The sequence below is a fragment of the Lichenostomus cassidix genome, chromosome 5 (assembly GCF_008360975.1).
Source record: "Lichenostomus cassidix isolate B80296 chromosome 5, HeHo_3.0, whole genome shotgun sequence".
Taxonomy (NCBI): domain Eukaryota; kingdom Metazoa; phylum Chordata; class Aves; order Passeriformes; family Meliphagidae; genus Lichenostomus; species Lichenostomus cassidix.
The window spans coordinates 63,429,869-63,456,221 of record NC_139486.1 but is presented as its reverse complement, the minus strand read 5'-3'; the positions used below and the strand labels follow the sequence as shown (position 1 = coordinate 63,456,221).

At 48.4% G+C, this 26,353-nt stretch overlaps 1 protein-coding gene across 2 annotated transcripts in view; it reads left to right on the top strand.

The window, feature by feature from the left end:
* The window catches only part of DAGLA (diacylglycerol lipase alpha), a 57,393-nt gene extending 35,126 nt beyond the window's left edge, over nucleotides 1–22,267 (top strand). For both annotated transcript variants that reach the window (XM_085063653.1, XM_085063654.1), the window contains 14 exons: nucleotides 917–1,051; nucleotides 1,741–1,818; nucleotides 2,649–2,773; nucleotides 3,712–3,868; nucleotides 4,064–4,147; nucleotides 4,267–4,344; nucleotides 7,853–7,933; nucleotides 9,225–9,367; nucleotides 10,632–10,700; nucleotides 11,656–11,728; nucleotides 12,542–12,738; nucleotides 13,515–13,644; nucleotides 14,078–14,259; nucleotides 14,946–22,267. In XM_085063653.1, coding sequence (XP_084919779.1) covers nucleotides 917–1,051; nucleotides 1,741–1,818; nucleotides 2,649–2,773; nucleotides 3,712–3,868; nucleotides 4,064–4,147; nucleotides 4,267–4,344; nucleotides 7,853–7,933; nucleotides 9,225–9,367; nucleotides 10,632–10,700; nucleotides 11,656–11,728; nucleotides 12,542–12,738; nucleotides 13,515–13,644; nucleotides 14,078–14,259; nucleotides 14,946–15,873 — 2,460 coding nt within the window. In that variant the 3' untranslated portion in view covers nucleotides 15,874–22,267. The remainder of the gene's footprint in view (nucleotides 1–916; nucleotides 1,052–1,740; nucleotides 1,819–2,648; nucleotides 2,774–3,711; nucleotides 3,869–4,063; nucleotides 4,148–4,266; nucleotides 4,345–7,852; nucleotides 7,934–9,224; nucleotides 9,368–10,631; nucleotides 10,701–11,655; nucleotides 11,729–12,541; nucleotides 12,739–13,514; nucleotides 13,645–14,077; nucleotides 14,260–14,945) is intronic.
* The last annotated feature ends 4,086 nt before the right edge of the window (nucleotides 22,268–26,353 follow it).

Genomic DNA, 26,353 nt, shown 5'->3' with positions numbered 1-26,353 from the left:
CAAAAGGTGGAAAAAGGACATTTCTCCTCAAAATATCTTTATCCCTCTGCTCCAGAGCTTTTGCTTGACCCTCTCAGGTCACTTCCACTTCTGTCCCTCCTTCTTTGGGTTTGGTCACCTTCATTCCTGTGAATTCTGCATTCAATGAATCAGTTTTTACTTTTCATGCCTTTTTGTTTGGGTGCCATCCAAAATAGACCTGGAAAAGTCTGGCAATATGGGCAAAAGGATCCCAGGATGGGGTTAAATTTGGGCAAAAGGATCCTGGGTCTGGGATAAATATGCGCAAGTTAAATCTGTGCAAAAGGATCCCAGATCTGGGATAAGCACAGGCAAGTTAAATAGGGGCAAAAGGGTCCAAGGTCTGGGTTAAATCTGGGGGAAAGGATCCCAGGTTTGGGTAAAGTTTGGGCAAAAGGATCTCGGGTCTGGGATAAATATGGGAAAAAGGATTGCAGGGCAAAGTTAGATTTGAAGAGATTCTTAAACAGGACAAAATTAGTGGTTTTTTCTTCATGGAATGGCCTTTATTCTGCTTTTGAGGAGGAAAGATGGCTCTGAGGTTGTACTGGATTGGGATTTGCTTGGTTTTCATCCCATTTTCTCTGTTTTGTTTAATAGAGCCAAAACCATTCCCTTTCCCTCCCTTTTTTGTGCCTGAGCTGTTTGAATGTCGAGGTGTTCTCCTTGCCCACACACGGCACAAATCCAGCCCCCGAGTGGGACTGTGGAAAATAAACAAGAGACAATAATCATGTGATTAGTCCAGATCTGGCATTCCCTGCAGGAATCTCGTGGCTGTTTTGGAGGCAGAGCTCCAGAAATGAGTCCAGTTCTCACTTTGTGTCCTGTTTTGAGGCTTCCCACACCCAAACTCCTCCTCCTCCTCCGACTCCTCTCTCCCTGGATTTTGCAGGATGCCTACTCCGAGATCGCCTACCTTTTTGCGGAATTTTTCCGAGACCTGGACATCGTCCCCTCCGACATAATCGCTGGGCTGGTTCTCCTGCGGCAGCGGCAGCGGGCCAAGCGCAGCGCCGTGCTGGATGAGGTGGGAAAACCTGGGAATCTCTGCTTCCCAGCTGCTCCAGGATTCCCTGGGAGCAGAGTGTGGCTCTGCCCACCTCGTTTCTGGGCTGTTCTCACTCGCTGAGCTAGGAGAGAAAAATAATGGCAACTTCAGCAGCTTTTCCTGAGTTTTTCCCTGTGGTTTTTCCCTCCCTGAGGGCTCAGCTGGTGCTGAGTCAAGTCTGGAATCTGGAATGATTTTCTCCAGGCAGGTGATACAGGGGGAGCTCTTGATCCCAAAAGGGCCTCCAAGGGGGTCATAGGTACTTGGAAATGCATGGGAAGATTATTCCCACTGTACAGGGATGTGGAGAAGACTTCAGCAATCTGCAGGAGGAAAAAATCCTAAATTGCCAAGCCGCTATTGAGGTTTGCAGATTGTCAACCCACTAGGAAATTGATTTATTTTATTGGGTTTTTTTCCCTTGATTTGGGATTCAGGCTGCAGAAGGAAAGATTCCCAATTTTCCAAGCCATTGTTGAGGTTTGCAGATCATCAGCCCAGTAGGAAATTGATTTATTTTAATGGGATTTTTTCCCTTGAGTTGAGATTCAGATCAGGCAGGGATAAAACCATTGGAACCATTTGAGGGGCCTGGTTGGGATATTTGGGAGTAGATTTTTGTCTTGCTATCACACAGAGGAATTTTTCATTGTATTTGTGACTTTCAGGCAAACAATGATATTTTAGCTTTCCTGTCTGGAATGCCAGTGACCAGGAACACCAAGTACCTGGATCTGAAGAATGCGGTAAGTCCTTGGGATGTGGGATCCTCCAAATCCTCCTGTGTTCACTTGTTTCTTTTCCTCACTGGCTTCTCTTCCTTTCCGCCCCTCTTTGAAATAATCCAAGAAATTTCAAGAGAATGGAAAAAACTTGGTCTCTGGAGGTTTGATGAGGTGATATTGCTGCAAGAGAGTCAATGCTGTTATCCCTCATTTATTCCTGATTTTGATTCATCCCTGATTTTGGTTTATCCCTGATTTATATCTGATTTAGATTTGTCTGATTTATCCCTGATTTAGATTTATCCCTAACTTAGATTTTCCCGGATGATTTTCCTGCCCGATTTTCCCCGCTTAATTTTCCCGCCAAATTTCCGCCCCCTCATTTTCCGTCCGCCATTTTCCCCCTCAGCTCTTTCTCTGATTTCCCTGAGATTTCTCCCTGATGTTTCCCTGATTTTCCCCTCTGATTATCCTGCCATGTTTAACTCCAGCCCCCGATCCAGCTCTCCGGGATAACTGAGGTTTTACAGGATGCAGCTCCAGCACGTGGCCCTCTCCAGGCATCCTACGGCCTGCTGGAAAGGGGATATTTAGGGAGCTCATTTCCAAATCTGCAGGAAACAGCTTCCTTGGCAGCAGGGTGGGATACCCAGGGAATTCCTCAGGAAATCAGGCCGAGAAATCTTTGGGAGGGGGTGGCTCTTGCCTGGCATCCCCCCCTCGCTCTCCTCAGTCACCGTGACACAGCTGGGAGAGGGGGCTGGTGCTTGGCACATGTCTAACTATGGAAAAAGGGAATGGGGAGGGAAATTCCAAGAGATTCCGGGCTCAGGGAGTCCCGTGTCTTCCAGCAAGAGATGCAGCGGTACCGGGAGGTGTGTTACTACATGCTCTTCGCCCTGGCTGCCTATGGATGGCCCATTTACCTCATGAGGAAGCCCACGTGTGGACTCTGCCGCCTGGCCAGATCCTGCTCGTGAGTGCCCACCCTCATCCCTTTTTCTCTGCCCATGTTTTCCCATGTTTAGAAAAACCCTTTGTTTTCCCCAAAGTTTATTTCATCCCCTTGTTGCTCCATCCCTGCTCGATTTCTTCTCTGCCTTTTTCTCTTCGTGCTTTTCCTTTCCATCTCTCCGGACCTTGTATTCCAAAAGCTTCCTTAATTCCTTCCAGTTCCTCGTAAATAAACCAGCCTGTCCTCTGCTGTCTGGAGCATAGAACAGCCAGCAGAGAGAACTCACCTGGCACAACACCAAGTCCAAAAGGAACTTCTTGGAGCACAAAAATCAGGGAGTTGACATTTGGGTCCTGATTAAATGACCTCCAAGATTTGCCTGGCTTGGGCCGGGCTTCCTCAGATTAATTGGATTTTTCCAGCTCAGGATTTTTGTCCTGGTTCGAGTGTCTGCTACCAGCTGTCAGAATTCTGTCACCAGATTCAATTTGGGGACGAGCTTTTGGCACTTCCTGGTCTATTGGGAGGAATGTGATTCCTTGGGAATACTTCTATTTGTGAGAGAGAAAGAAGGAAAATCAATCTATGCTTCTCTTTTTATTTTGGGATGATTCTAAACCTGTTTTCTTCCTATAAATAAACCTGGAGCTCGGTCAGAGTTGGTGTTTCTGTGTTGAAGCACTGGAAAACTGCACTTCCGAGCATAGTGTCCTTTGAGGAGCCATCCCACCCCACCACACTTGTATTCCTTGGGGACTGGCTGCATTGCAGCTCTCCCTGGTGCTCAGAAGGAAAACTGCACCTGATCCCACATTTTGAGACTGTTTTGTGGTTTTTATTCTTCACTTGGCGCTTGCTGCCATTGCGATGAGGCTTGGAGGGTCTGCCTTTCCCTTTCCTCTAGGAATGCCACTCTAAATCCAGCCTTTTTCCCTGAAAGCTATGGTTCCCTCCCGCAGATGTTGCTGCCTGTGCCCGTCGCGGCCACGCTACGCTCCCGGTGTCACCATCGAGGAGGACAACTGCTGTGGCTGCAACGCCATTGCCATCCGGCGCCACTTCCTGGACGAGAACATGACCTCTGTGGACATCGTCTACACTTCCTGCCATGACGCTGTAAGGACAATCCCAGAGCCCCTTCCCAACGGGATTTACCCACTTCTGGCTGTAGTGGGACAAAGAAGGGAAACAAAGCCTTTTTCTCTCTCATTTGCATCACTAAATTCTGGTTGGACACAAATCCTGTTGCGGTCTCTGCCTCTTCTTCCCTGAGGATAATCCAACGTGAATGTCTCCCCATATCTTTTCCAGGTTTATGAAACCCCCTTCTATGTGGCCGTGGACCACGACAAGAAGAAGGTGGTCATCAGCATCCGAGGAACTCTGTCTCCAAAAGTAAGTGGGATGTGTGGTGGCCTCCCCGGCGGACATTCCAGAGACTTGGAGCCCTTCCCGGTTTGGAATCCTGACCTGGATTTGGCTCACCTGAAGCAAGGTGACTGCTTTTTTTCCAGGATGCCCTGACAGATCTGACGGGGGATGCAGAACGCCTGCCAGTGGAGGGGCACCATGGAACGTGGCTGGGACACAAGGTGGGGAAAACAAAGGGAAAATGGTCCCAAACCAACCCAAGACCCAACAAAAGCCCTTGGATTTTTTCTAATTATTTCACTTTTTAATTATAAACCCCTATATGGTCTTAATTACTTGAAAAAGGAGTTACAGAAAGGGCTTCAAAGTGTTAAATAATTAGTGGGAACAGTTAAAATAACTGGGAACAGTTAAAATTGCTGGGCATGTAATTAAAAACTCAGTACAATTAGAGAATTCCCAACTCGGAAAGGCATCGTGGAGACCCACGAAATTCCTGGAGCCACTCAAATGACTTTTTCTTCCAATGACCTTTAAGGAATTTTCAATCAATGCCTGAGAATGTGCTTAAAATTCTGCTGTGATGGGGATGTCCTCAAAGGATACTGGCAGGACTCAGATCCATGAAATTAAAAGGATGCTCCATGTCTGTGAGGAGCTCTGGGCTGGCTAAACACATTTATTCCAGAGCTGACCTTTGCCTCTGTCTGGCAAAGGAATGACGTGTCAAGTTTTTAAGATGATCAGGAATTTGGCAGCTTCCAAAGCTGCGGTGCCAGGTTGGGAAAGGAAAATCCAGAGTGAAGATTGGAAGGAACAGAACGGTTGCCGGAAGTGCTCCTGGGGGAGATGAGGTGTTGCTCAAGATGGGATATGGAGCTTGGAAGTCCTTGGGAGCCACGAGTTGGGAGCTCCCTCTTCCCTCGTGGCATCCTGCCATAGTGCCAGACCTCTTCCCTTTGCTCCAGGGGGTAGAATTATGGAATCCTGGAATGGTTTGGATGGGAAGGGACCTTAAAGATCCTATTCCGAACTCTGCCATGGGCAGGAACACTTCAAAGGATGGATCTTGGAGCAACCTGGATTAGTGGAAGGTGTCCCCGCTCATGGGACTGGATGGGCTTTTAGGTCCCTTCCAACCCAAACCATTCCAGAATTCCATGATTCCATGAAAAACCAGGAATAGATCCTTGCAGAAATTTGCTTTGCTTTTGATCTTTATATGAAAATATTCCTCCAGCGGCGACTTCCATTAAACATTATCAGTTTATTCCCTTTGTTCCAGACAGAGCTTTTATTTTTCCTTTGTGTTATTTCTTTTTTGGGATTGCTGCCAGGAGAGAAATACTCACTTTCTCTGGAATTATTATCAATATTAATCTGCAGACAATAATGTGCTGTTGATTCCTGAGGGAAAACTAAGGGAGATAATGGAGTTTTAAATGCATTTTTAATGTCCAGGAGTCAAGTTTAATATCCAAACAAATCCAGTGTCTCACTAACACATTTCATTTGGAAACAAGGACTTGGCTATGTGGGAGCTTTCCCAGGATTTGTTTGATCTGGGTGTTTTCCTGCTGATTCTGTCCCACCCATCCCTGGGGGTCTCCATCAGCCATCCTGAAATTCCAAGTCTTGATGTTTACATTATTTTTTTTATCACTCCACAGCTCCAATGTCACAATTAAAAAATATTTATCAGGGCACTGAGCTATTCTGGATCAAAAAAATAGAGCTGGAACTAAAGTTTAGGGATTAGAATGCAAAAAAAAAGGGATTATAACTTAAAGAAGGATCCAACTTCACTATTTTTGCAATAAAATCCACTGATTTTATAACAAAGTTAATTTTAAAAATAACCCTGAGCCAAGGGGGTGAATCCAGATTTTAATTGTTGAGTTCCCAGGACAAAATTAGTGAAAATAGGATGTTATGGAGCTTTATTTCCTGGTGTTGAGCCAACCAGGAGGACGAGAAGGAGCTGCTGGAAGGTCCTGGAAGCTCAGCTGTGATCCCAGGTTGGTAGAACAGTAATGGGAATTTCCAACATTTTTCTCTCCTAAGTAGACCCTTCTGAGGGTTTTCTCCCAAATCTCAAATACCCCCAATCAGTTTTGTGCCTTCGGGATGCAGAAAAATGCAGAGTATTTCCATTCCCTTTCCCTAATTCTTCATCCATTTGGCTGTTTTCATGTGAACTTTCAAAATTAAGCCCAAATAGTTTTATTAGGTTGAAATTGAATCTGTTTCCTAGAGAATGTATGGATGCCCCATCCCTGGAAGTGTCCAAGACCAGGTTAGATGGGGCTTGGAGCAACCTGGGCAAATGGAAAGTGTCCCTGTCCATGGAATTGGATGATCTCTAAGGTCCCTTTCAACCCGAAACAGGATTCCATGAAATTTAGGAATTTTTTTTCAAGGGAAAATCTAAATGGAAGTTTGCAGTCTCATTCCATAATAATTAAAATCCCTGTCTCCATTAGGATATAATTACCAAAAGCACATCCCGAAGGCTGATTAACATCCCAGCAGTGACATCACCATGGATTTGGGTCACACTCCCTAAAAATAGAATCCCAAATTCGCAGTGGGAATTTAGATCAGTGGCCTGCTGCTCACTTCTCATTAGGACTGGGAAGGGAGACTCTTCTGGAAGCTGGGGAGCTGCTGGGATATGGGCTAAAGCACAACCACTGTGGTGCTTTTTGGTGGTGGCAGCGTCCCACATGTCCCATTTCCATGTCCTGCTCCTCCTCTCCAGCATCCAGATTGGGATCAAGGGAATTTCTGATATGGAGGACCTGGAAAATTCCATGTTTCTTTGCTTTTGGAGCCGTGAACCCTTTTATATCTCTGAGATGGAGAGGGAGCCCCTAATAACAGTCCCATTGTACTTATACCTTTTTAAGATAGGGATTTTAAGGAAAACAGCCAAGGAGCTGGTTTTCCCCATTTTTCCCCATCATTTGGAGTTCAGGCTCACTTACCGCCAGATTAAACTGTAGCATCACCAGGAATTTATGCAACAAACCAAATTCCGGTTGCTTGTTTATAACTGCACTTGGAATTGGATCAACTACATTTGGAATTGCCACACAGAGGGAGAAACACTCATCAGCGGAGAGGAGGAATGCTTAGACCCAGATATGATCTTTCCCATCTTCCAGCACACCTTGACTTCTTGGGAATAAAAACCTTTAATAATTTGGGATGAATGTTCTCTGACAGCCTAATTCCCTCAGTATTGATGGCTGGAGAAGGCAGGAACTAATTCCTAGTGCTGCCACTTTTCCCTTTGATGTTTGTATTGTTACCTCTGTTGGGATAATTCACACTTTTATTCCCAAATTTAAATGGAAAAATCCTTCACAGATTTTCCTGGAAGAGGATAATTTGGCAATTAAAAGGCCAGTGTTCCGAATATCCAAATCTATTTCTCTGTTCTGCCTCAGGTCCCAGGGCCTGATGTACCCAATCCACAATCCTGTGTTAAAGTTCATTAGATTTGGGATAGTTTTCCCTCTAAAAGCGCAGGAATAGGCCCTTGGAATGCTCCTTAATTAAGAACTGCCATTACTTCTTAAACACCAGAACTTTGGAAATGCAGAGGGGAGTAAGTTCTCCCTCCATCCTGATCCATGCTGAGGACACTCCTGAGCTTCCGCAGCTTTTGGCCACTGGATGTTGAGATCCCATTTACATCCTGCTGTGTCTTCCCTCTTTCCACAGGGAATGGTGCTGTCTGCTGAGTACATCAAGAAGAAGTTGGAGCAGGAGATGGTGCTGTCCCAAGCTTTTGGACGGGATTTGGTGAGTATGAGTTGTCTCCCGGACAGAGGATGAGATGCCCTAGAAAACTGAGTTTTAAGGGAATCTCCGTGTCCGTGACTCTGTTGTATTAATTTCTCAGCTCTTCCTTTAATTCCTGCCCCTCTGGATTGCCAGCTACTCACTCATTCATGGAATGGTTTGGGTTGGAAGGGCCTTAAAGCTTGTCCCATTTCTCCCCCTGCCATGGGCAGAGAACGTTCCACAAGATCAGGTTGCTCCAAGCCCCACCCAGACTTCCTGCAAGGCTTTTTTTATTTTGGAAGTACCAACACTGCAGAGCTTCTGATTATTTTGCTTTTCCTAAGGCAGGAAGTCCCACGTGGTGGCAATGCAGGACAGGGCGCATTAAAACCAAATCAGCAGGAACTAAATTCCCATCTGTATGGAGATTTTCTTTGGAATTCCGAGCTGACTGTCCCTGTGGGCACATTCCTGGTGGCAGGGAGATGTCACAGGACTCAAGGGAGATGTTGAGAAGCAGCTTACCTTGGTTTATGTGTTGGGAATAGTTGTTGAAGTGGTGCCTTGGGATATTTGGTGAATAGAGGGAGGGAGAGATAAACCAGCATCTGGCTTTTTGGGATGGAGCTTCATTCCTCTCTGCCTAGAAAGGGAAAATGGGGATTGTTCCTGGTACTCAGGAGGAATTTTTCCTGGTTTTAGGTCCATAAGTGCCTGCCCAGGACCTTGTTTCTGATGGTTGCCAAGGACAGATGTTCCAGGGAAAAGTATCCAGTGAGGTGTAGAGACACTTTCTGTGTGGACTTGGATGTTCACAGGAGGGACAAAAGGCTTCCCTCAAATCCTAAATAATTCATACAGCTGGCATGCATTTCCTTTTTTCTTCCCACCTTTTTTTGTTTCGGGGAAGTCCCAGTAGGTCAAATGTAGAATACCAGAAGTGAATGAATTCCAGCATCCAGGGAGGCCCTGGCACAGGTTTCCCAGAACAGCTGCCCTATCCCTGGAAGTGTTCCAGGATGTGTTGGACGTGGCTTGGAGCAACCTGGACTAGTGGAGGGTGTCCCTGCCCATGGCAGGGGGTGCAATGGGATGATGTCTCCATTCCCTTCCACCCCGAACCATTCCATGATCATTCCATGATTCAGAAGAAGCAAGGAGCCGTTCAGCTGGAATTTGGAGTGCTTGTAACTCCAAACAGACTCCAATAGAAACAGACTCCAAAACTGAGCAATGGGAGAGATTTGGGGACAAATTCAATTTCATTTCCAACCTGACCTCAATTCCTTGTTGTTTCCTTGTTTTTCAGGGAAGAGGAACAAAACACTACGGCCTGATCGTGGTTGGGCATTCCCTGGGAGCTGGCACAGCTGCCATCCTGTCCTTCCTGCTGCGTCCCCAGTATCCATCCCTGAAGTGCTTTGCCTATTCCCCTCCAGGTGGGCTGCTCAGGTAGGTGTTGGGATACACCTGGAATACACTGGATCCTGCTTGTGAGGCTCTAGGGAGCGGTGAAACGGACAGGCAGCCTGGAGAAGCCAAGTGTTTCCTCTGGGATATAGTTTGGAATTCAGGTTAGGATGGCAGGTGGCCACTTTCCCAAATAGTTTATAACTGAGTTATCCATGGCTCTAGTTTCAATGGAAAATGGGTGCAATTTTCTTACTCTGCCCACTCCCAGTTTCCCCATCTCCCTGAACAGATGGAAATAAGGGAAATACTTGACCAAATGTAGGTGTCTGCAGCAGCTGATCTGGCTGTTTGGACTCTTTCCAAAGAAATTGGAATTGGGGTGTGATTTCTGTCATTCTGCAGCCTGAAGTTGGTCACAGGGAGTATTCTGGTTTCTCTCCCTTGGCCATGGCATGAGTCCAGGGAGAGATTAATCCTGAATTCGTCTCATCATAAATAGCAACAGACTTTCTGGTCATGTCATTCCCAAACATCCCATTGGATCACTATAAAGTGAGGGAAGGTCTTCCTAGTCCTGGTAGACACCATGGGGACCCTTGGATTTAGCCATGGATTATCAGAAGCCCCTTGCGGTAGATCCTGCATCATATTCCAGGAGCAGCCAAGGGTTTTAAACTATCCTGCTGCTGGATCTGGATGCCAGCGCTCCTTGTAGTATTCCCAGGTCTTCTGCAGCCACAGAGCTACAGAGGAGGATATTTCAGGAGAGTTTTACAACCTTCTGCTCCAAACTTCCACTCCTGGATCCCTTGGCAGCTCCTGACTTGTGTCATGCCCAGGATCATCCCTAGGTCAGTCACGCAGCCTCTGCCTGTGGTAACTAGCTGGGAATATCTCCAGTAAGCTCACACAGTGGGAATCTTGATTCCTTCCCTCTCATCTTGGAACTCAGGTTGCTGCAGATATTTGCCATCTGAATTCTCCCAAATATTGGGGTATTTCATCCTACATTGTTGTCTCAGGAGCACGGGATGTCTTCTTCCTTGGCTGTCCTGCCATTCCCAAGCTATTGGAAAATGATTGTGAGGCATTGCCTTAAAGCACTTCCTTTCCCACGTATATCCAGAGCCGTGTGCAGGGTAATGCTTGGGCTATGGGATGTGGAGATCAGGCTCTTCTTCCACGAGGTGCAAATCCCAAAAGCCTGGAGCAGCTTGGATTGGGGTTCATGTCCCTGGTTTCCCTGCCACCAAATTGGGAATGAAACAGTGTTTGCTTCTTCTTGCTCCTGTTTTTCTTCCAGTGAGGATGCCATGGAGTATTCTAAGGAGTTTGTGACCGCGGTGGTGCTTGGCAAAGATCTGGTGCCCAGGCAAGTGGAGAAGTGTCTGAATTCCTTGATGAATCTCTGCTGTTCTGTCTCAAATCATCTGTTTCCTGTCAGAAACACTTGGATCATCTGTCTCCAGCTTCCTCATTTTCCTGTCCTTGTATTGCTTGCTGTTTATCTTCCTGGTTCCATGTCACTGTGTTTTACCTGGACACCTCTGTTGGGGTATCTATAGGCAAATCCCTCCTGTGTGAAGGGAAGAGGAATCCCTTCTACCTCTGGAATCCCTCTTTGTGGTACCTGAAATATCAGTGCCACCTTCCTGGTTTCCTGTGTTATCCTAGCCCCGTGCTGGATGTACTGTCACCTCATTGGGACCAGTTTGTCCCAAAATTGCTGTTCCTTGTCACCTCACATCTCCAAACCAGCTTATTCCTTGTGTCTCAGCCCTCCTCACTTTCCTCATCTCCTGGGATATGTTCTGCTGAGCAGGGAGCCTTGGATTTACATGGATGACACAGTCCTGTCCATCCTTACTTCTGCTAAGTGGTGCCATTCAGCTCCAGGACACTTTTCCAACTCACCTGTTCTGTGTCATCCTTCGGCATCACCTCCCTCCTTCCCTGTTCACTGGTGTGATCCTGGTTATTGTCCCAGTAATTCCCTGTGGCCTTTCACTCCTGGTTCCTGTTCCTGGCTGATGCCACAGCCCACCTCTGCATCCGTCTGCTCCATGTTGTATCCTTGTAGTGTCCTTTTAAACACCATTCCTTGTTTTTCTGTGCACTGTATCCTTCTTGTCCTGTTCCCTGCCCGGGTGTTGTGAATATGTTTTCCCCTCTTCCATAATCCATAATTTTCTTCTTTTGCAGACTCACTTCTCCAAAATCACATCTTCATCTCTTTCAGAATGATGTCTTCCTCTTTTCCATATAATATCTTCTTTTCCAGAGTGACATCTTCCTCTTTTCCATAGTCATGTCTTCCTCTCTTCCAGGATTGGCCTCTCTCAGCTGGAGGGATTTCGCCGGCAGCTTCTGGATGTTCTCCAAAGAAGCACCAAACCAAAGGTAAGAGGGAAGAATCAACAGCTGGAAGTACCTCTGAGCAGGGATGGGAAATTTTAGTGGTAGGACGGGTGAGTTTCCTCCACGTCTCATCAGGATCAGTGTTTAGGGAGCCAGAGGAATGATGGAAGAGCTGGAAGGCAGCTGGAGAGCTCAGTGGGATCTTTCCAGCTCATCTGCTGTGACTTAACCTCACAGATCCCAAATAACCAAGTGGGGAATTTGCTGTCGGAGCCACTCTTACAGTCTGTGTTCTAACTGTGGCTTTTCCTGGCCAGTAAAAACTGGGAACAGGCTGGAAGTACAGCAATTGCTGTGCTTGTAGGAATGTCAGGGTGATCCTGTTCCAGGACAGGATGGATTCCAGAACACGAGGTCTGCTCATGTCTTGGAGATAGGAAGTGTGGGAAGTTGTCCCTCCCCAGTCTTTGCCATTGCACCAAGATGTAAAAACCCCATAAAACAAGAAGATTTTTAGGGATAAAACATGATGGAATTTACCTGGAGAGGGTATATAATTGGGAAATGGAAAACAACTTTCAGAAACACTTGGATCATCTCTGTCTCCAGCTTCCCTGTTTTCCTGTCTTTGTATTTTTCCCTATTTATTCCCAGCATCACTCTGTTTTACCTTGACACCTCTGTTGGTGTTTCACACACCTTCCTTAGGCAAATCCCTCCTGTGTGAAAGAAAACAGGGAATATTCTGCCTCTGGAATCGTTTAAACCTCTGAAATCTTATGAGGCAATTCTGCATTTCTTTGTATTTCTCTCCTCAAATCCTCCCTTCTGTCTCTCTCTGTTTTGTGGGGACAGTGGCGGATCATCGTGGGAGCCACCAAGTGCATTCCCAAATCCGAGCTTCCCGAGGAGCCAGAGGAGAATTCGGTGACAAGCAACAGGCTCTGGACACATCCTAGTGACCTGACCATCGCCCTGAGTGCCAGCACCCCACTGTACCCCCCTGGCCGCATCATCCATGTGGTGCACAACCACCCTGCCGAGCAGTGCTGGTGAGTCCTGCAATTCCTGATGGAATTCCTGATGGAAAACTCAGTGACACAAGGAAAAGGGTATTTTTCCCCCCACTGTCTCACAGGACAGTGGCCATGTCTGTGCTGGCGGAGTTATGGAATGGTTTGAGTTGGAAGAGACCATAAAGATCCGTGGGCAGGGATGTCATTCACTAGCCCAGCCTGGATTTGAACACTTCTAGAGAGAGGCAGCCACAACTTCCCTTGGAAATCCATTCCTGTGCCTCACCACCCTCACAGGGAAGAGTTTCTTCCAATATCTAATCTAAACCAGCGCATGGAATCCTGGAATGGTTCAGATTGGGAGGGACTTAAGGATCATCCAGTTCCACCCCCTGCCATGGTCGGGGACACCTTCCACTATCCCAGGTTGCTCCAAACCCTGTCCAACCTGGCCTTGAACACTTCCAGGGATGGGGCAGCCCCAGCTTCTCTGGGCAACCTGGGTCAGGGCCTCATCACCCTCACAGGGAAGAATTTTTTCCCAATATCCCATCTAAACCCGCCCTCTTTCAGCTTAAAGCTATTATGCCTTTTTCCCTTATTGCATGGCCTTGTCCAAAGTTGTTCTCCTCTTTAGATGATGACTAGCCCTTGTCCCTGTTGGATAATGGAGGACTTCGGAGCAATATGTATTTTAACACCTCCTCCCTCTTTTTCCTCTTTTTCTCCCTCTGCATCCTGCTGTTTCGCATGCCAAAACACTGCCCTGCTCTTTCATCCCGTTTTCCCTGTTGTCTGGACTCCTTCTCCAGCTGCTGTGAGCAGGAGGATCCCACCTACTTTGCCATCTGGGGGGACAACAAGGCCTTCAACGAGGTGATCATCTCCCCAGCCATGCTGCATGAGCATCTCCCCTACGTGGTCATGGAAGGGCTCAACAAGGTAAGGCAGGGAATTGCCATCCCAAAAAACCAGCAGGACAGGCTGGCCTTGCCCTGGAATGACAGCTGATTAAATACACAAAGGCCATTTATTTTGGAGAAGAGGAGGAAAGGGAAGGGGATGCTCCTGGTCAGTCTTGCACAGGGTGTTGGAGTGGAGCATGATGAGGTCTGAGAATGGAATTCCCAAAGTCCTGGAAGCTCCTGTTGCCAGATTTAATGTTAGAATAACATAAGATTGGGTGGTGATAGTTCATTCCAGGAGCTGCCATAAACTGGAGTCCAGGGATGTTCATCCAGGAATATGTCAGGATTTATCCATCTAATCCTTTATCTCCATATGCTTCCAGAAGGCTCTGGGGAAAAAAGAGGCCAATCCAGCTGTTCGAAAGCCTCTAGTAAATCCCTGCTGTTCCACTGCTTTACTTGGACAGGTCTTGGAGAACTACAACAAAGGCAAAACAGCTCTACTTTCCGCAGCCAAAGTGATGGTGAGTCCTACAGAAGTGGATCTCACCCCGGAGCTGATATTCCAGAGCCAGCCCTTGCCCAGCTGCCCCTCTGTGCAGATCGGAACTGGAGCCATCCCAGCGGACAGAAGGAACAGCAGTACCAAGTAAAGAATTTTTTCATGGAATATTAGCTCTAGGTGTGAGTCCTCTTGGAGCGGTGTGATCCATGTTTATGGGAAAGACACATCCATGGGCTGCCTTTGTGAGATTTTAAGCTTCAGGATGTCTTGTGTCATGTCAGGGGAAAAATCCTTTGTGTTTCTCAGGAATTTGAGGGCAGCAAGGTCAGGAAAAGGTATGGAAGAATCTTCCTTTTCTCCTTATCCAGGCAGATGGGGTTTTCCCAAGGTAAAACTTGGAGCCAAATTTGGTTTGGGTTGGAAGGGATTTAAGGATCACCCCATTCCACCCCTGCCATGGGCAGGGACACCTTCCACTAGCCCAGGTTGCTCCAAGCCCTGTCCAGCCTGGAACAGTATCAGGGATAGTCCACAGGTTGCTTCAAGCCCCATCCTACCCAGAACACTATCCGGGATAGTTCACAGCCTCTCTGAGCAGGAGAGAGGGATTTATTAAGCCAGGAAAAAAGGGAGAAGGGCAAGAACTGGAGTTTGCAGAGGGAGAATCCATTTGTGACATTTCCAGCTGGGAGGATGGAACAAGAAGAGATTCCTGGGAGTTGAGGATGGCTCTGTTTGGAGGAGCTGTGAGAGGAATTCTGTGCCCAACACTTGGATCCTCTGGCTGTTCCAGAATTCTGCAGCGTCACCTTCTCTGTTTCCCATTGCAGGAGCAAATCCCATTCGGAAATCAGCCTGGAGGGCTTCTACGAGACAAAGCCACTTTCTCCCGTGCAGAAAGACCCCGTGGAGCTGCTTCTCCTGGACACAAAAGAACGTCTCTCCGTGGAGCTCCAGGACCGCCGCGCCCCTCTGGCCACCATGGAGAGCCTCTCGGACAACGAATCCATCTACAGCTTCGATTCCCGGCGCTCCTCCGGTTTCCGGAGCATACGGGGCTCCCCCAGCCTCCATGCGGTCATGGAGAAGGACGAGACGCACTGCTTTTATATAGACCCTGTTATCCCTGAGGAAAACCCTTCCCTCAGCTCCCGGACAGAGCTGCTGGCTGCCGACAGCCTCTCCAAGCATTCCCAGGAGACGCAACCCCCAGAAAACATCCTCAACAGCGGCGGCACCACCCCCCAGCGCCGCTGCAGCGCCGAGGGCCCCGGGAGCGACGGGGAGCATGCCTCCTTGTCCCCTCGGGAAGAGCCGGCACTCCACAATGGCCGCCTGGCCGATGTTCCCAGTCCCCAGGTGCTGGAATTCGCTGAGTTCATTGACAGCCTCTTCAATCTGGACAGCAAAAGCAGCTCCTTCCAGGACATTTACTGCATGATGGTGTCGGACAGCTCCAGCGACTTTGCGGAGATTCCCAAATCTGTCAGCGATCAGGAGATCCTGCTGAGGGCGCAGTACGAGCCCAACTTGGTCCCAAAGCCCCCAAGGTTGTTTGCGGGCTCGACAGATCCTTCATCGGGAATCTCCGTGTCACCCTCTTTCCCCCTTAGTTCATCCGGAGAACTCATGGATATCACTCCCACGGGTGTGAGCAGCCAGGAATGCCTGGCCACGGACAAAATCCGGACTTCCACCCCCTCCGGACATGTAACCAGCCCTGCCAAGCAGGACGACCTCATGATTTCGGCCCTTTAGTGCAGGGGAAAGGGGTGGAATGATCCCAGTGGGATAATCCATGGAGGAGACCGTCATCAGGCAGTTGGGATTGGAGGAGACAGCTGGAGAAATCCCTTCTGGGGTGACACAGTGGTGGTGTCTGGAGGATGGATTGTGCTGGAATCCTGTGCTTGGAGCTGGGAGAAGCTTTGCCCCACAGGGCCTGAGAGGGTCTGAGGCACTAAAGTTCCCTACCTCAGCCTGTCTCATTCCAGAGGCAGATTCCTTGCCCCGGGGCACCTGCTGAGTTTGGGAGTGAGATACCTGGATAGATGGAAGCAGGAGGGGGCTGGGCCCGATCCCTCCCCTCAGGACCGAGCTGGTGGTTTGGGAAATGAGTGGATTGAGACTTTGGGCCCTGTTGCACTACCATGGATCCGGCCCAAGATCCAATTCGGCACACTTCCATGGGGATTGCTTTTGTAGGACACTCCCGTTTTTAAGCCATTGGGGCTGTTTTCCCCGCAAATCCAGCTTCCCCTTCCCAGCCAGGCGCAGTGGGAATGGGGCTGGCACCGTGTTTTCTCTCTCCCCAGTACTCCTGAGTGGGAAGGACGCTATTCCCAAGACCCCAATGTCCCTCCTTTGGCAGAAAGTTCTCCTGGATATCACCCCATCGCACCTTGATTCCCTGGACCCCTCTGAGCCGGCGACATTCCCCAGGACTGCCAGGATTCTCATCTCAAAGCTGCATGGATGTGGATGGATCAACTGCAAAATGCACCCAGCATTATTCTCCAGGCCCCTGTGGAGTCTGGGAGTCTCTCCTGGATCCCTGGGGGTCCCCACACCACCCATACACAGCATCCACGGATCAGTGCCAGCCTCTGTTGTTGGGAATTCAGGGAAAATATGGACTTTTTCCCAGTGTTGCAATCTCTTGTATGTTTACAGAGCTGCTGAGCTGGTTGGAAGGTATTTATTAAGGAAGTAGAGAGGCTTTCCCGAAGGAAAATCCATGGTCATCCTCTGCTTCCCTTGCTGTTCCCTCTGGGGACTGGGGGAAGAGAGGATGGGCAGGCAGGATTCCAAGCGCTGTGCTTCCCAAGTGGCTTGGATTCGGGGTGAGCTGCCTGCCCCCCTCTCCCACCCTCCCTCCACCTGCACAATTCTGTGTAGGAAAGCTTGGGCAAGTTGTTCGGAAAGCTACCTGAGCCTCCGGGCCCGGAGGAGCCTGCTCTGCCTCTCCAGGCAGGTTTTCCAATGATGGGAGCAGGAGGAAAACTACCTATCCTAGGAAATGAAACATTCTTGGGACCTGGAAAAGGCCTTGAATTGACACAACACCCCCTAGGAGCTCAGCAGTTACCTATGGCTCTCCCTGGAGCTCCATCCTCCCTCCCTGGCAAAGAAATTCCTGGTTTAACTTCCTCAAAATCCTGTGGTTGCTCCCTTTTCCCTCTCCTTACTGGCGCTTTTTCCATTGTGGGAGGATGCTGCACTTCCCGGGAGTTCAGCTCCTGGCAAATCCCGGGGCTCCTATTCTCCCTGTGGGCTTGGGAAGCCCCAGGATGGGTCAGGGCTCTGCTTCCCGGGAGCCAGTGGGATCCAATGCCATCAAGGAGCACTTTATAACCAGTATGCATTGATGTAAATAACCCTGGGTGCTCGGAATTCCACTGGATTCTGTGTCCAAGTGCTGATATCCCACTCCATCCCGTGTGGGATGTTCCAGCCCGTGCTCCTTACCTGTTACAGAGCCTTCAGAAGTGCTTGAAGCAGGCAGGAAAACATGATCCCTATGGTTGAAGGTTGCAAAGGTGACCTTTCCTTGAGTGGAATCAAAGGGAGGAAGCACCTCTGGATTCAGAGGGATTTGAAGAAGGAAAAATCCTTCCATTCTGAGCAACCAGAAGTTCCTTTTGTTTTTGTAGGTCTTTAAAAAAGGAGCAGGAGTAGGTGGTTCAGGAGCTCAGCACAGGGTAAGGAAGAATTCCTGCACTGAGGAAACCAAGGTGATTTTTTCAGGAATACGCACAAAAATTCCCGGTGAGGGGAAAAGGGGAGCTGAGGGGCAGGGAGGCTGGGGCTAGCGGGCTAGCTCTCCTCCTGGCCCGGGAGTCGGGATAAGGAGCTCATTCCTGCCCTTTTTCCTGGGCAGGAGTTAACCCTTAGCACTAAGGCAGAGCTTGGGATCTGCAAAGCACTTTAAAACACTAAGGAAAAGGATCATCTCAATCCCTGGGAGCGACATGGATACCTGGGATTAGATGGAACTACTGGTGGGATGTGCCTCCAGGTGAGGAAAAGTGGGATATTCTCCTTCCTAAAATGATTCCAGTGGGAACCTGCTGATGTTCCGTGGCTCAAATATTGCACTAGAAAGTCCTTTCCCTGACGCTCCTCTGCCACGTCCTGGAAGACTCAATCCTTGGATGACTGTTTCCTTCTCTGTGCCATTGGAACTGTATCCCGTGGGAATGGCCTTCCCTTGCCCTGACAGGAGGCAGCCTGGAATGCTGCGGTTTTTTGCTCTGTGATCACTGGACTTTGGAAAAGCCTGGAAATACGTAATTCCCAGGAGCGGAGCTTGCCACAGGTCAAGGAGTAAAGGCACAAAAGAGGCCCTCGAAGGTTCTCATTGTATCTCATCATGGATAATTCCTGGATTTTGTTGACAAACAGATCTGATCCCAGTCCTCCCAAATGGAATACACATTCTTGGAATTATTTCTGCTTTAAATGTCTTTGTGTCTTGATCCCCATCACTGTGTCTTGATCCCCAGCATTCCATGTCTCCATTCCCATCACTCCTTTGCTATCTGGGCATTTGGAAAGGCTGATCTCCCATGTCCTCCTGGAAAAGCACACCTGGAATGCTGAAATAAATGCTAAAGCTGCAGCTACCTCCTTCATCTGTATTGTACGCTTTCTCTTCCCACTCTGTCTTTGGGAATATGAAGCATCTCCAGTTTTCCAAATCTCTTGGCTTCTGCTTCCTCCCCTTCATCTCTGTGCCTTCTAATCTTTGGATATTCCCATGATATTCCAACAGGATGTTCCACCCTGTGTGGAGGCAGTGCTGGAAGTGCCTGACACGCCAGATCCTGGATCCCAACAGGTCACCCATTCCATGCCTCATCCATAAAATCCATTCTGATCCTTCTTCCTTGGACTGAGTGACATTTAAAGGTCCTTTCCAACTCAAACTATTCCAAGAGTTGGCAGAGGAGTGGAGCTGAGGCTCTTCTGCACCAGTGAGAATTGATTTTATTGTTGCTTTAATTGCAGCAGTGCCAAAAATTTGGGAAGGATCCTGCAGTGCTGAGGACGTACCAGCCCTCTTCCAATACTTATCATTACTCCTTCTCCTTCAGTACTGCCTCCTCCATTTGGAATATTCACTTCCTCCTAAAACTTCCCTCTTTTCTTTGCTTCCTGTTCATCTCACCTATTTCAGGAGCCACCTCATCTCTCCCTTCTCGCTGGGTGCTGGTGGGTCATTCCACATCCTTGGTAGCACATGGGAAACATGGGAAAACTATTCTCCACCATCTCATGATGATCCAAAGCAGTTAAATGGGATTCTTGGCACATTTTAGGCACTTTTTTCTAAAGCAAGCAGGATTTGTAGGAGGTATTTCGCTCTCTGCACAGGGCTGGGATGGCACAGCTGGTGGGCAGTGTGGATATAAAATTCCAGTGATTCCCAGTTCTATTCTTTTAGGATGTTAGATTCCAGGAATAGTTGATGGTCCCAAGCAGGATTTAAGTGGGAAATCTGTTTCCAAGGGCACATAATAAGGAGGAAAAGCTCCAAGCGTGGGGATACAGGATCAGTATCTAACACATTCTCCATGCACTTTGATGTTTTCCCAGCTTTTGCTGCTCTTTTCCTGCAGGCAGATAATATTTCCATGGAACTGCCCACACAGCTTTCATTTACAAATTGGGACATAGGAATAATCAGGATTACCCCTGGCAATGGGAATTAGGTGGGATTAATTATTGCTGGAATGGGTGTGTTTGAGTTTATGTTTTGGGGCTGTATCCACGAACCTCTATAGGCTTGAATTTCCATGGGCAGCAGAGCCCTTTTGTGTTTGCCTTGAGAATTGTGGGGCTGGAGCTCCCCTGGATGCTGGGTTTATCCTTATTCATTCTGGGATATTCTTCCCTTGGCAGTAGGACATTCTGGCTTTGCAGGATAGTATCAGGAATATTTCATTCCCATGGGTTTAGGGATGGTGCTTGCAACTACAGCCTTTGAGGAACATCCAGATGTTGCCTAGTGTGGACTCCCCATCCCTGGAAATATTCCAGGCCAGTTTGGATAAGGCTTGGAACAACCTGGGCTAGGGAAAGGTGTCCCTGCTCATGGCAGCATGTGGGAACTGGATCAGTTTCCAATCCAAAGAATTCTGGTATTCTGTGATTCCCTGTTTGCAGAGCTGCAGGAAAGGGAAGGCTGGCATTCCACCAGCAGCTCCACAAGGATTGCTCTGCTGAGAAATTCCTCTGAAGGAAAGAGTTGGAAAGCACTGCCTGTAACTGGGCTCGCTGCACATTGTTCCCAGAGCCTGTGCAGTGCTGATTTTTGGAAGAGCCGCTGGATTTCAGGAACAGCCTCATTCCTTGTGCCAAAGCTCCCTCTCATGGCGCTCCTGCGTGGAGGAAGCGATGCTCCATGGATCCTGCTGGAGGCAAACACTGCCCATCCTTGGTAGCTGTGCAAAGAAGGAGAGGAGGGAATATTGCAGCTGGAAGCTTGGATTCAGTCTGGGAGTCCTTTACTCTCCACAGTGGAGTTAAGGATCAGGAGGGGAATGGGAGGGGGGCTGGAACAGCAGTCACTGATGTCCTTCCCCTTCTTCCAGCTCCAAGGAGCTGTGTAAGGGCTGGAAATTCCAAACATCCATGGATTAGGGCAATTCCTTGCTTTGTCATATGGAATCATCATCAGCCTCCAAGCGCTTTGCTGTCTCCATTCCCATTGTTTTTTCCACATTTTTTGAGTTCATACCTATTGTGCCTTTGTTTTCCCTGGCTTCAGGTCCCAAATTTCTGGGATCAGACATCTCTCACCTTCCTTTCCCACTTCTCTGGGAGTATGGAGGTGTGGTCAAGGCCTGCTCAGAGCTGCCCTTGCTCCCGAGCTCTCCCATTCTGCCTCAGCCAGGACTTCCCACATCTTCCCACTTCTCCCTGCTGCCTGAGGTCATATCCAAGTGCCAAAAGCCAATCCTGACCCTAGGCAGGCAGTTCCCTTCAACCCACACCATATTTCTCCCTGGCTCTGGAGCAGCCCCCTTCCAAAGGTAAGCTCCCTGGGAATTTTTCCCGCTTTCCTTGCTGTGTCCAGTCCCTCTGACATCACTGCGTCACGCCATGCTCCATATCCTGACTTTCCCACCTTCCCAGCACACCTGTGGGATGAAGGAAACCTCTCCCTGTCTCCAGCTCTTGATTCCTGAAAATCCTTGCAGCACAGGAACAAGCCTTGATGTTGGGGTTTTTTTGGGGTTCCACTTCCCGGCCTCCCATCCGGGGCTTTATGCAGTTCCAATGGCTCAGAGACGGAAGTCCCAGGCGGGAGTGGCACGGCCCTGTCCTGCCGGGATATCCAATTTTCAGGAAGTTTATGTGCAAAGGGATCCCGGCAGGGGGTTTTTCCTAGGACACTGCCACATTCTTTGGGTCCTAACTCCTTTCCGGGGAAGTCCCCAGCACTTGGTGGTGGCTGCTGGTGACAAAGTGGCCACACCTGCAGCTCCAGCTTCCCACCTTTCCCTCCACAAGTCCAGGGAATACTCTTGAGCTCCTATCCTTGCGCTAAGCAGAATTCCTAATGGCACAGGGAATTTTGGGGATGGGGTGTGCCTTCCTGTCCAGAATGTTGCGCCCTGCAAGCCCCTTTCCTTTGGCTCTGCCTCTCTGGAAAGGCCCTTCCTGCCTGTCACCTGTGTCCCATCCCATGCTGGGGCAGCTCAGAGCAGGATACCTCTGGATTAATTTCCTGCTGGATCCTAATTGCCTTCTTAGAGCTGAAGCCTTTGGCATTTTTGGGAGAACCAGCCCTTCCAGGGAGCTCCGAGCTGCTCCCACTGCTTCTGGCAGGGCTTGGAGCACTTGGATATGCAACTGGGGGGGAAAACAGCTCAGCATCCTGCATTCACATGCTCATCCCAGGAATGCTGCCCTCTGAATCCCTGCTCCGAGCTGCCCCAGCATGAAGATTCCAAGGAAACTCAAGCACTCCTCATGTGCCATTCATTCTCCATGTGACGTTTTTTGTACCTCTGTACAAAAGATCCAAACTAATCCTGCTGTAAAGAAAGATCCGGATGAATTATAACCTAATTCCAGAAACATGGATGTATATAAATTTTCTGTATATTCTATGGCACTCTGTATAAAATGGATGTTGGAAGCATGGCTGGAGTATGTGACTGTTCTCAAGGATGTCCTGGACATGGGATTTGCCTGAGGTTTCTGCCTTTTAAAGGGTGGTGAGTGAGTTGGAGAGGTGGGAAGGACACGAGGAATTTGGCGTATGGCTCTCGGGAAGGACCCAGGGAATCACTGGGGGTTGGTTGTCTCTTCTCCAGCTCTGTCTGCTCTAGATCTTGGCCTTTGGAGCAGGAAAACACTTGGGGGGACATTGAGAGGTTGTGGATTTGCCATCCCATGACCAGGTTGGAGCAAGCTGGAAGTTGTCCTGGAAGTAGTGGAAGGTGTCCTGCCCATGGCAGGGTTGGAACTGGCTCTTTAAGGTCCATTCCCACCCAAACCATTCCAGGATTCCATGATCCCTATCCCTTGAGATCAGTTCTAGGAATCTCTCCTTCAGTGGAGAAGGAAATTAAGGAAGGAACTTGATCACAGAATCACAGGGTTGGAAGAGATCTCCAAGATCACTGAGTCCAACCCATGCCCTAACACCATCTCAGCTAAACCATGGCACTAAGTCCCACATCCAATCTTTTTTTAAACACATCCAGGGATGGTGACTCCACCACTTCGCTGGACAGACGATTCCAGAATTTTATCACTCCTTCAGTAATAAACTTCTTCCTAACAATTGTCCTTCCAATTTCCCTTGGCACAGCCTGAGACTGTGTCCTCTTGTTCTGTCACTTGCTGCCTGGAAAAAGAGACCGACCTCCACCTGACTACGACCACCCTTCAGGTACTTGTGGAGAGTGATGAGGTCTCCTCTGAGTCTTCTTTTTTCCAGGCTAAACAACCCTAGCTCCCTCAGTCGTTCCTTGGTAGGGCTTGTGTTCCAAGCCCTTCACCAGCCTCGTCGCCCTCCTTTGGACATGTTTGAGTGTCTCAATGTCCTTCCTGAACTGAGGAGCCCAGGACTGGACACAGCACTCGAGGTGCAGCCTCACCAGTGCCCAATACAGGGGAAGAATCACTGCCCTAGTCCTGCTGGCCACACTATTCCTGATCCAGGCTAGGATGCCATTGGCCTTCTTGGCCACCAAGGCACGCTGCTGGCTATATTCATAATGGGCTGTTGACCAGTATCCCCAGGTCTCTTTCTGCCTGGACACTGTCCAGCCACACTGTCCCCAGCCTGGAGAATTGCAGGGGTTGTTGTGGCCAAAATGCAGGACTCGGCACTTGGACTTCTTGAACTTCATCTTATTGGACTCTGCCCATCTATCCAGTTTTTCCAGGTCTCTTTGCAGAGCCCTCCCACCTTCCAACAGATCGACACACACCCCCAGCTTGGTGTCATCTGCAAATTTACTAATAGTAGATTCTATAACCTCATCCATGTCATCAATAAAAATTTAAACAAAACTGGCCCCAGCACAGATCCCTGAGGGACACCACTAATGACTGGCTGCCAACTGGATGTGGCACCATTCACCACCACTCACTAGGCTCAGCTATCCAGCCAGTTCTTAACCCGGCGAAGAATGCATGTGTCCAAGCCATGAGCTGCCAGCTTCTCCAGGAGTTTACTGTGGGAAACAGTGTCAAAGGCCTTGCTGAAGTCCAAATACACAACAGCCTTTCCCACATCCACCAGGCAGGTCACCTGGTCATAGAAGGAGATCAGGTTGGTCAAACATGACCTACCCCTCCTAAACCCATGCTGGCTGGATCTAATGCCCTGGCCATCCTGTAAGTGCTGTGTGATGGCACTCAAACTGTTCCATGACATGACTGGGTACTGAGGTTTGACTGAGTGGCCTATAATTTCCAGGATCCTCCTTCCAACCCTTCTTGTAAATGGGTGTCACATTGGGCAGCTTCCAGTCATCTGGAACCTCACCAGTGAGCCAGGACTGTTGATAAATGATGGAGAGCAGCTTTACAAGCTCTTCTGCCAGCTCCCTCATCCCCCTGGGATGCATCCCACCTGGTCCCATAGATTTATGAACATCCAAGCAGCTCAGCAGTTCTCTGACCACTTCCTCCTGGATAACAGGGGGACCATCCTGCTCCCTGACACTATCTACCAGCGCAGGACAGTTGTCCTGAGGACAAACTATCTTTTTGTAAAGACCAAGGCAAAGAAGGCGTTAAACACCTCTGCCTTCTCCCCATCTGCGGTCGCTAAATTCCCTTTTGCATCCAGTAGAGAACCAAGATGGTTCTTAAGCTTCCTTTTGCCATTCATGTATTTGTAAAAACATTTTTTATTATTCTTCACAAGAGTTGCCAGATTAAGTTCTAACTGATCTTTGGCCTCTAATTTTTTTCTACATGTCCTAACGACCCCCTTAAATATTTCCTGAGGTACCTGACCCTCCTTCCAAAGATGATACATCCTCTTTTTATCCCTTAGTTCCTCCATAAGCTCCTTGCCCATCCAGGCTGAACATTTACCTCGTCGACTCATCTTTCGGCACACAGGAACAGGTTCCTGTGCCCTCAAGAACTCTGTTTCAAAGCATGCCCACCCTTCCCAAACTGCTTTGTTTTTAAGGACTGCTTCCCAAGGAACTCTCCGAGTAAGTCTCCTGAATAGGCCAAAATCTGCCCTCCGGAAGTCTAGCGCGAAAGTTTTATTGATGCCCTTCCTGATTTCACCAAATATTGAAAACTCTATGATTTCATGGTCACTATGCCCTAGACAACCTCCAGCCACCATATCTCCCACCAGCCCATCTCTATTAGCAAACAGCACATCTAATGCAGTCCCTCCCCTGGTCAGCTCCGTCACCAGCTGTGACAAGAAGTTGTCCTCCACACACTCTAAGAAACTCCTAAACTGCCTCTTCTCTGCTGTGGTAAGTTCCCAGCACGTGTCCAGATTGGTTGAAGTCACCTACAAGAACAAGGGCTGGTGATCCTGAAACACCCTCCAGCTGCTTGTAGAATAAATGATCTACCTCTTCTTCCTGATTGGATGGTTGATAGTAGACTCCCAGCAGGATGTCGGCCTTATTGGCCTTCCTCTTAATCCTTGCCCATAGGCATTCAACTTCATCACCATTAGTTTCAATTTCCACAGCATCAAAAGCCTCCCTAATATAAATGGCCATCCCTGCACCTCTTTTCTGTCTCCTTCGCTTTGAGTTACCCAAGTTAAATTCAACCTGTCCTATAGAAAGAAGGATTTCAATGCAAACAAGGAAATGAACATCACGGTGCTGGGATCTTTCTGCAAGCTGGGTGAGTCCAAACTGGGATTTTCCCAGAGTCCTGCAGGACATGGCTCTGGAGTTGTAAAGCAGGATCTCACTGCCTGGGGCTGTTCCCAGCTGAATGATTCCACATAATTCATATTCTGGAAAAGGGAAAAGCTGCATTTATGGCTTACAGGGTCAGGGAATAAGGGCAGGAGAAGTACTGGAGCTCACTGACCAGCTAGGAGAAATCCTGGCAGGAAAAGGAATGCCTGGAAGCATGTAATCCTATTAATGGCTGCATGGAATTGTTTTTATGGCTGCTCCTGAAGGGACTATCAGGGAATTAAGAGCTCAAAGGTGGCTGAACTACTGAGTTCCTATAAAAATGCCTATAAAAAGTGCTGGAATGTTGAAGTGCCTGATGTTTTGGGATGGTTTTGTGGGATTTTTTTTCCCTACCTGGAGATATAACAGCCTCATAAAAGGATATTGGCTCTTTTGGAAACCCTTCCTCTCCTGGGGAAGGAAAACATCCAACTCTGGCTGCTATCCTTGGGTAAACACAGAATAATCCATGTTTAGGAGAGGCTGCTTTAATTCAGTTTTTAAGGATGAAAATACATGGATGTGGCACAGCAGGAATGAGGGAAGCTCCTATAAAACCTATTAAAAGTCTTAGTCAGGGATGTAGTCTTGTTTTCCAAGGAGATTCTCTGGATGCTGGGTGTGTTGGTGGCCTTAGGAAAAAAATTCCAGCTTATTGAGAAAAGTTGTTTCCAATCCATTGAAAAAAAATCCAGAACTACAGAAAAAACCCCAAATTTTCCAACAATTTTTGAAGCGTTCCCCAGCAAGCAAAGAAGATCAAGGAAAATAATGGGAATATCTAATTAATTAAAGCTGGGATCTAATTGTTAATCACT